Source organism: Centruroides sculpturatus, unplaced genomic scaffold, assembly GCF_000671375.1.
Source record: "Centruroides sculpturatus isolate CEXI.00-Female unplaced genomic scaffold, Cexi_2.0 scaffold1927, whole genome shotgun sequence".
Classification (NCBI taxonomy): Eukaryota; Metazoa; Arthropoda; class Arachnida; order Scorpiones; family Buthidae; genus Centruroides; species Centruroides sculpturatus.
The window spans coordinates 48,890-60,106 of record NW_019386111.1 but is presented as its reverse complement, the minus strand read 5'-3'; the positions used below and the strand labels follow the sequence as shown (position 1 = coordinate 60,106).

The 11,217-nt window shown below is 29.5% G+C and overlaps 1 protein-coding gene across 1 annotated transcript in view; it reads right to left on the bottom strand.

The window, feature by feature from the left end:
• Positions 1 to 8,506: 8,506 nt before the first annotated feature.
• The window catches only part of LOC111613655 (patched domain-containing protein 3-like), a 3,788-nt gene continuing 1,077 nt past the window's right edge, over positions 8,507 to 11,217 (bottom strand). The window contains exons 2-3 of the mRNA XM_023355006.1: positions 10,542 to 10,718; positions 8,507 to 9,726 (exon numbers count right to left, since the gene is read on the bottom strand). Of these exons, the coding sequence (XP_023210774.1) occupies positions 8,507 to 9,726; positions 10,542 to 10,718 (1,397 nt within the window). The remainder of the gene's footprint in view (positions 9,727 to 10,541; positions 10,719 to 11,217) is intronic.

Genomic DNA, 11,217 nt, shown 5'->3' with positions numbered 1-11,217 from the left:
TCGTAATTTTACACGTAATAGAAGTTTATTTTTTGACCATTTTTTGGTCCCTATCTATAGAGATAGTATATCGAATGGAAAAATTCGTCATGTATTTGAGTGTTTACGGTAACTGATGCAAATCTGTCTACAAAACGGTCGTCCCCTGCGATTTGTATGAGAATATCCCGCTAATGGCTATAAACAGCTGTTTTCAAGGACATTACGCTAACTACACCGAACTGCGGCACGTGTCACGTGATCCGTCGCGATTTTTTTTTATTTTAAAGACAATTCGTTTTTAAATAATATGCAGTAAATGAAATTAAGTTATATGTTAAAATTTTTTAGAAATCTAATTCATAAATTGGTGTATTAAATGTTTTTTTAATTTTTTGTGGGAGTTTTTCCTGTAAAACACAAAAAAACAATGTTAGGTTAATGAGGTTTCGATTAGCATATAATATAAGTAATAACAAGAAAATGAAAAAAAAATTATCAGAAAACGTAATACAATCGAGTATTTGCAGTAACTAGTACAGACGCGTGTAGAAAACCTACTTCCCCTCAAGCTGTTGTTGGGAACAACCCGCGAAAGTTTACAATCAGCTGTACTGAATCTGTACTGAAGCTTGTATGGAGTGTCTTTTTGCGAGTATTGTGTTACATGAAAAATAATAAGTTTCTAAATAATAAATTATAAAATAAATGAAGATTTATACTAAAATTTTTTATAAATTTATTTTATAAAATGGTGTATTATAAATTATTTTGATTTTTTGTGGGAGCTTATTGTAAAGCTTTTTATGTCAAATAATGTCTNCGTTTGATTCTGATGAAACCGTGTTGTTGTTATTAAGCTGTTTCTTTGCAGACACACTAAGGTGACATATATCAACACTTGGCAACTTATTGACTATTTATTCAGTTGGGACGCCTTTTACATTACGCGTTTCGGGCATTGGCCCCTCTTCAGCCAACTTGTATCTTTTCTTGATAATGAACTGTACACATGTTTTCCTTTTCTTTTGGTCGATAACTGCCGTTTCTATATTAACAATTTCGTTTGATTCTGATGAAACCGTGTTGTTGTTATTAAGCTGTTTCTTTGCAGACACACTAAGGTGACATATATCAACACTTGGCAACTTATTGACTATTTATTCAGTTGGTTTCTATATCATTTTTATATTTATAATAATTTTTATGCTTGATCTTCATTTTTCCTTTTTCTTTCTTAGTATAACTTTTAATTATATTACTTAAGTTAATTTTTAGAATTCTACAATCCACCTCTGTTAGCTCATTGCATATACGATCTAAATTTGGCACTATGTCTATTACTTCCCAATCGTTTGGTCCATTAAAGTCCAAACCTTTTTGCATTGTCTCTAGGATATCATTAGGTATATCAATTTGTGTTTTATTCAACACTAAAGATCTTTTCCATTCCGATATCTCTTCTATAGAAGNTTTCAAATTTATATTAGTTTTTTTTACGATTTTCTATCTGTTAAAATTTTTTGAAAACTTTTGAATTTGTTTTCAATTTTATATAATTTTTTAAAGTTTCAGTCATTTAAGACACGACAATAGTTTGAAACCTGCAAATCAAATTTACAAAAATATAATTGACAGTTAACGAATATCATCCACGACGGTAGATGACATAACAATTGTTATGTCAATATATTTTAGTATACAAAATTTCAGTGATAAAATTTCATTATATACAGTATTTCATTTAATATTAAACTTTGTTGTTCGAATTTACACCCAAATATTAAAGCGGTTTAAAATACTAGCATTTGGTAAATACACTTAATTTACGTATAATAAATATAAATAAAATTTTAAAAAACGACAAAACAATAAAAAAAGTGTGAAAATATTTTTTTATTCATTTTCACATTTATTACATATGTTATATTAATTGACCGGTATTTAATTTTAAAACAATATTCATCATTGGAATGCATCAGAAAATAAATCATAACTTTTGTAAAAGACACTTCCCTGAGAGGGTCCACTGCCCTCTGAAAAAGTCCAGTCTAGCTTTTCAATCTAATGTGTGACCTACTTTCTCTAACAGTGAAATGAAGTAAGATACAGTACAATGATACACATAAACATTGACCATAATAATGAAAACAGATTCTTAAAGTTGTTCTAAAGTCCTCCAATCGGTCTTTGACATCGTTCTACATAATAGCACTAAATCAGTTGACATGTCTAAATAACATGCTTATAAACACTGAAAAGCTGAAATGTTTCGGAATTAGGACTAGATAATTACAGTCGACCCCCTATAACACGGTAGATACGTTCCGTTTTTTATGATGATGTTTTAAGAGACCTTGCCAATCACAGCCCGACACGTGTGCAGCTTACGGACTATGGCTGTTTGAAAGGTTTTCTTCCATAAAATTAATCGATTCCAGACTAATTCAACTCAACATTACAAAACACGTATAAGTTTTCGGGAATAATCCATACAAACTATGCGATAAACAAAAAGTTGTAGGATTACTTACCGAGCGTGCACCGTTTGGCGTCACCATTGCTTAAGATTGTTTTTGTCGCAAAGCAGTGCACCAAACGGCGGCCACGATTTCTGATAACTTATTTTTCTGCAAAAACTTCGTTGAACTTTGGAGACATCATTAATATAAATAATTTTTATGGCCGTTGAATAAGAAGTGTTTCTTTCACAAGAAATGTATAAAATTAGTGCTGTATTAGACTTACGGTACCTAATTTACATACTGTACAGACGATAGTAAACTCAACTTACTTGCCTAAACTCTCCATAGCATGGCGCTGGACGGCGGAAAGTATAAATATAATTATAACAAAGTTACAATAAATTAAGTTAATATATAATTATATATATAGTACCTAATTTATATATAATTTATATAGAATACTGTACAGACGATAGTAAACTTAATTTACCCGCCTAAACTCTTTGTAGCGTGGTGCTGGACGGCGGAAAGTAGTTCGGCTGCCCGATGACGTTTTACTGAATTATAGGAATTTTTTTACTATGTTTGTACCGATACCGTCGCAATTTTTTTGCCGTCATATAGGAACCCCAACTATAGGAACCCATGTTATAGGAATGTTGACTGTATACGCAAAAATAAATTTGTAAGCCTACAATACATACCTTTATTTATATCCAAAGATCAGTTTTCAATAATTTTCGAAAATAAACTATTTTTTAACTTTTCTTTTTGTAAAGTAGCATATTTTCAAACAAGTTCTAAATTCACATTTAACAATTCACCATTTATCAATTAAAAACAAAGCAAAATGTAACGATCCGCGTAATAATAATTTATTGCAGTGAACTTCGAAAGATAACAAAAGATGCAAACAACAAACCGCACTGTACGAAATCAGGCGCGAAGTGATGCCTACATGATAAGCTGTAAAAATCACGTGTCATTAAGACTTTTTGCTAAACACTAAAAATTTTATATAAGTGAACTTCGAAAGATAACAAAAGATGCAAAAAACAAACTGCACTGTACGAAATCAGGCGCGAAGTGATGCCTACATGATAAGCTGTAAAAATCACGTGTCATTAAGACTTTTTGCTAAACACTAAAAATTTTATATAATTATTATATAAAATTTTATAATTATTTATAAATATATAATTAAGAATGGTAATTTTAACAGGTAACCTTTATTTTTTTTCTTTGCAGACACACTAAGGTGACATATATCAACACTTGGCAACTTATTGACTATTTATTCAGTTGGTTTCTATATCATTTTTATATTTATAATAATTTTTATCCTTGATCTTCATTTTTCCTTTTTCTTTCTTAGTATAACTTTTAATTATATTACTTAAGTTAATTTTTAGAATTCTACAATCCACCTCTGTTAGCTCATTGCATATACGATCTAAATTTGGCACTATGTCTATTACTTCCCAATCGTTTGGTCCATTAAAGTCCAAACCTTTTTGCATTGTCTCTAGGATATCATTAGGTATATCAATTTGTGTTTTATTCAACACTAAAGATCTTTTCCATTCCGATATCTCTTCTATAGAAGGGTAGTTAAATTTTTTTACCAGTTTTTTATGTTTGTTCAGTTTATATTTATCGACATTGTTTCCTTGTGGGTTTTTTGTTTTATCTCCTTTATCTTCGAAATTAACGTTCTTTTTCCTTTTGTTGTATTTTTGTAGATCACGTTTTAGTCTTCTAATTTTTATATATTTAAATTTTATAGCAGATGTTAATATTTTTTGATTTATGTAATTTCTATCACGTGTTGGGATATTTTCTATTATAGACTGTGGGAGAGACAGTNCTGAAGAGGGGCCAATGCCCGAAACGCGTAATGTAAAAGGCGTCCCAACTGAATAAATAGTCAATAAGTTGCCAAGTGTTGATATATGTCACCTTAGTGTGTCTGCAAAGAAACAGCTTAATAACAACAACACGGTTTCATCAGAATCAAACGAAATTGTTAATATAGAAACGGCAGTTATCGACCAGAAGAAAAGGAAAACATGTGTACAGTTCAATATCAAGAAAAGATACAAGGTGAGATAGACAAACTTCTAATAGATTTAAATTACCTAAAAGTACACCTTAAGGAGCATAGACAATTAAAAACACTGTCTCTCCCACAGTCTATAATAGAAAATATCCCAACACGTGATAGAAATTACATAAATCAAAAAATATTAACATCTGCTATAAAATTTAAATATATAAAAATTAGAAGACTAAAACGTGATCTACAAAAATACAACAAAAGGAAAAAGAACGTTAATTTCGAAGATAAAGGAGATAAAACAAAAAACCCACAAGGAAACAATGTCGATAAATATAAACTGAACAAACATAAAAAACTGGTAAAAAAATTTAACTACCCTTCTATAGAAGAGATATCGGAATGGAAAAGATCTTTAGTGTTGAATAAAACACAAATTGATATACCTAATGATATCCTAGAGACAATGCAAAAAGGTTTGGACTTTAATGGACCAAACGATTGGGAAGTAATAGACATAGTGCCAAATTTAGATCGTATATGCAATGAGCTAACAGAGGTGGATTGTAGAATTCTAAAAATTAACTTAAGTAATATAATTAAAAGTTATACTAAGAAAGAAAAAGGAAAAATGAAGATCAAGCATAAAAATTATTATAAATATAAAAATGATATAGAAACCAACTGAATAAATAGTCAATAAGTTGCCAAGTGTTGATATATGTCACCTTAGTGTGTCTGCAAAGAAACAGCTTAATAACAACAACACGGTTTCATCAGAATCAAAGGTAACCTTTAATAATGCCTGTGCTTTTTTGGAAAATTTTCGAAATTTTTCAAGGAAGTTGAGGAATTGATATTAATTTAATTTTTCTATGCATTTAAAGGACATATTTTCCACATAGTTTAAATTTTGTAAACAGATTTTACAAAAACTTTATAAAAGCAGTATTTTGGCGTTTTGAATTATATAAGCATTATTATATGATTCATTATTATAAAATTATTATAAAAGCAATATATTATACGCATAAAAGCAATTGTTCTAGCATTTTGACAAAAGTTTTTTTTTTCAAACAATATTTATATGAAGTCTTTCAGACGTTACAGTAACTTTGATCACGTTTGAGGACATCACAACCTATCCAACACAGATCACTTTCAAATATTATGATATAATATAATAGAAGAATCAGAACTACGAAATAATATAATAATCTTAATCTTCGCTGTTCTTATTTTTTGCTCAAGAAACGCTGGGCTTTTGTGCTAAACGTTTTATGCGCTAGTTACAATATAAAGAATAATTGCATTAGTTCTCGAAACAATAGAATATGCCATTATTCTGGCATTTTGACACTGTGGAACCAACCAACCAACCAACGATTAGCTATTGATAACTATAAGAATCGAACGGAAAATGGAGAAATAGAGCATAAACGGTTACGAAAAAAGTCTTTTATTTCCCATGCAAACAACACTCAGTTATTTTCTTCCTTAAAAACGTTTTATAAAATGGTTGTAGTATTCAGTAATTCGACATTATAACATTAATTAATGCTTTTAATTACTGCAATTTTTAAAACCTTTTTCTAAGATTTTTAAAAAGTTTTTTTCGGTTCAAAACATTTTGTCAGATAATAACTTAATGTCTGTCTCACAAGCCATTCAAAAAATACACAATAAACGATTTGCATACAAAATGACTAATTATGTGATAAATCAGTACATTAGTAAATTCGAAAAGCATAAATATATAAGGTCAACAGATTTCCTTCGTTTATACATGATTGCTTATCTAATACGAAGAAATTTTTCATTCATGAAGGATATAAGCAACACGTAAGACGAATTTACAGATATTTAACAATTTATTTCTGTGACGTGTCAGGTTGGCACGTTACAGTAACATTATATATTTTAAAATGTTTCCATTTTTTTTAATAATAGAACCAGCTGACAATTTGTAAAATTTGCGTGGGTAAAGCTGCTACCAGTGGCATTTCTCAACACGATTTTGCAATTTAATATAAATAACCCTACCTCAATACATCAGTTAGATTCTCAATCATTAGTTGTTACTAATTTTGTAAAATCGTTGATTTTTAATATATTACCTGAAATTAACTTTCAAATATAGAATTCTGAGATACGATAAATATTAAATCAATTTTATTTTCGAAACATAAATGACGAAACATAAATAAAAAATACGGTTACAATTACTTCAGTACCTCTTCGTAAACCACGTTTGTGGTATTACCATTTGGAGCTAAGACTTTCTAAGACTGGAGCTAAGGCCCACCAGTACACAAGCGGCTCTGTTACCTGAACACTGGGTGTTCGGTAACTGGTTCGCGACTCTGCCAGATATGCCTGCCAAGTGGTATTTTCTGAGTTTACTTCTCCTCTGAATTGTCTGAACAGTTATCCTTAAAAACCTCCTGGAAAGCATCTCCTTTAGGCAGATCGCCCAAGTGTCACGTTGAAATAACTTAATAAATAAATAAACAAATAGATAATATTATTGCAATTGATGTAAATGTATAACTTAATTATTTTGGAATCAAATGTATTTCTGAAACAAACTGTTTAACAAGTAATGTAAACAATACAAATAATAACTTTAAAATTATTTGAATTGTCCATTTCATTCATTGGCCCGGTTTTCTAGTCTTTGTGGTTTGTGGAAAAACACCAAGACAAGTTTGACTCCTCATATCAGTTGACGTCATTGTAGTAGTTATGCTTGGGCTGGCGCTACTTTCGTCACCAGTAATCAAGTGAGATTGTTGCCTATTTTTGAAACACAAGCCTCTGCCTACTCTACAAACGTGGAACTTGTTTATTCGGGTGACGTCCGAGCCGGTACTATACATAGATTTTCTAAATACCATTGTAAATATCTCCACATACTATGGATATAGTTTCTTTTAGCTTGATTTCTCTTCTTAGACCCTACTGACATGGAAATCCCTATCAGTAGCTTGTACTCCAGCCTTATTGCTTTATGGATTATGAATTAGTAAAATTACTGGGCTTTCCCATAATGAAAGAGAATTTTTTTATTGTTACTAAGACCATCATCCAATCTCGATTATATCAGATTGTAAATGCTATTAACAGGTAAAATCATAATTTAGTTCAATTCTTAATAAGCTATGTTAAACATCTTTTTTTAAATCTTATTTTAATATCGATTTTCAAACACTAAAATATTATACCATTAATCTTTGTTATACTCGAACCAGCCTGTAAATTTTAATAAATGCTCAGCAAAAAAGACAGCGACTATTGTTTAACAAAATCGTGCATCTTAGCACTAAAGAAAAATCTACACACAAAGAAACAAAATTAAAAAGTTTATATTTATCGAAAGCTTTTATATTCACTTTATGACTTTTATATTTATTTTTTCTTGTATTTAACGAAGCGATAAAACAAAATGATATTACTAATATAAAAAAATAATTTTCAGGTATATAACAATTACAAAATAAGTGAAACTGCAGGAAAATAAGTTGAATTCGGCCTCCGCTAAAGGTTATTAGTTGCAATGCAAACTGTTTCATCTGCTACCTTATTAATATAATAAAAGAATTCAAACGTTACATAAATATTAATAAAGTTTATTAATGTAAAAATGTTTTAATACAACAGATGAAAATAAAGTATAACTTTAAACTTTTTATTGTAGAAAAATTTTTTATTGTATCTAGACATATATTTCTACTGGATTTATAATTTATAATAACGCGATTACAAAAAAATAATAGAATAGTTACATTTATTTGTATATAATAACATCAGCAAACGTAATAATTTCGAAAAGTCTCGATTCAAAAAAAAAACACTATATCGTGACTGATTTCTAGAACTAACCACTGATCCAAATATAACATCAAATTAAATAAAAATAAGGTATGTTGAAAAGTTTTAAAATTGTAAGTTTATTTTACAATCACAATAGTAAATTCTCCGGAAACACTTTTCTTTACGCCTGGCTCTATATTTCGTTATTAGCTTTAAAGAAAATTGAAGAGATTAAAGAAAGAACAACAGGAACAAAAATCAATGCATGAAATGCAGTTTCTATTGCGATAAGAAATACGATTTTCACAAATATAATGAAAGCGTACATATCTCTGTATACAAATAAAATTCCTAAAATGGTTGACAGAGATCCTTGACATATTGGATAGCCGATACGATACAGACTGTCTTTCATTTTTTCATTGGGGGTTTGATACGGAGAACAAATATATGCGTAAGATATGTGAGCCAAATAATTTACGCAGAATCCGACACATAATATCAGACTCATCATAGATAAAATGTCCATGTTTATACCCCACAGAGACATGTATCCTAAAGTTTCTACAATGGTGGATGTTACCGATATTGCAACGAGAACAGCAACGACAATGTTTGGTATGATAACTACAAAAAGAATCATAATCAAAAGTGAAGTAATCCACAATAAATCGTTAATTGTACGTCCAATTATTATTCCTTGTTCGTATAGAGGTGTGACTGCTGCATGAACAAGAACAGGAAATTCGAATTCGTCAGCAATTTTCCACAGAGTTTTTAACATTTCCATTTCAGCTGCTGGACTTAACGTATCATTTACAAAAATATGGAATCTGCTACTTATAATATCGGATCCATCAAAATTAAATGCAATATCATCGGAGAATTGTTCCGCTGATTTAAACTTCAAAAAAACATCGCGAAGTCCATCCAAGAAATCTTCTTTAATTGACATGTTGTATCCTCGTAATGAATATTTTGCTAGCGGGTGATTTTGGAATTCTTTATAATATTTTAACCACGATAATGTAAATCTGGAATCGGCGATGTATGAAAGACTTTCGAATTTGTTGAATAGTTCGTCTACGGATTTCTGTACATTCAAATCTGAATAATCAAGTGTGCTGTTAATGACTATTTGGTAAGGAAATGTATACCGGCCGAAACTATTATAATATATTTTAATACCCTTTGTTATTACGGATTCTTCTGGATATAACTTAGTAAAATCTATACCGTGTTTTATAGTCAACGCTCCCCATATTCCAAATGATAAATTCAGAAAGTAAACGATGATAACTGCTATCTTCGTTACATTCACAGATAGAATTTTCTCGAACTTGTCCCTAAAATATGCCATTGTTGGCTCATCAGTTGACGTTTCTTCTTCTGTAGAAACATTTTCGATATCTTCTAGAAATAAAATTAACCATTTAAGATATCAATACGAGATTTGTATTCGAAAAATCATTTCGTAACATTGTATAGTTTTTAATCATTTAATGTAATATTAATTAATTATTTGCAAAATACATAAATGAAATAAAACCTGCTTAGACATTTATAAAATCACGTGACAAAGTGTGATTATTTAGAAAAATCATTTTTTTAATAATATTTCTTATTATAGTTTTCATTTTTTTCGTCGGAAGGTCGTTGTTTTTGTTAAAATAAAATATGAGATTATTGGAAACGGATAAGGCGAAAGTGAAAAAAAGAGGAAAAACAGCAGAAAAGAAAAGAAATGAAAGAACTTTCTCAGAGGCTCACGTTAGAATAATACAACTTTTGCGTTTAATGCTGGCATGAAAATTTTATGCTACAAGTTCCTAAAACTGAAGCAAAGCCTGAGTAGTAACATACACCAAAAATCAGTGCAGCGACATATAAGCTAGAAAGAGCAAAGTTGTAAGCTTAACATTAAAATAAAAATTGAAACTAATTATAAAATAAAGCGACTTTACGATAAATCATACTTTAATAATATATTAAACTAATTTAATTTAACGACAGACATTGCGGCATCAACCTCAAACATTTTTGCTTCTCTCGCGGTCTATACGTAGCTTGCTCTCGAGTAGGAAATTCGAAAAATTTGTACATATATACTCCGGAAAATTAAATGAAAAATGTTGTTTATAAATCAGTATTGTAAATAGTTAGAATATGTTTTCAATAATATTTTTTTACCTCTAATATTTTAAAGTTTATTCTTTTATTCCAATTACCACACAATCTCATATCAACTCCCTGAGCGAAGCCGGGTACCCCAGCTAGTAAGTATATATGCAAGTAACCAGCTGTTATTACACATGCAAGAACATTGCACGTAACCAGTTTATTAATATTTTTCTTTTTACTTTTAGTTTTAATTATACGTAACTGAACACAACAAATATATATTCCTGTAATATTTCATATTTTAAATTAATTAAATTCAATATTAACAACATTAGTTGTCGCATAAAAAAGCTGAAATTAATTACAGTAGACCCTTCTATAATTACGGTCCCTATAATTACGATTTCTATAAAACTGCAAAAAAATTGCGACAATATTTTTAAAAACCCGTAAAAAACTCCTATAATTATGTAAAACGTCATCGGGCAGCCGAACTACTTTCGCCCCGTCCGTAGCGCCACGCTACGAAGAGATTACTATCGTCTGTACAGTATTATATATAAATTATATATAAATTAGGTAATGTACATATAATTATATATTAATTATATATAAATTAGGTACTGTATATATAATTATATATTAACTTAATTTATTGTAACTTTATTATAATTAAATATATATTTTTCGCCGTCTAGCGTCACGCTACGGCGAGTTAGGCGACCTATCGTCTGTTTAGTACTGTAATTTTATACATTTCTTGTGAAAGAAACATTTCTTATT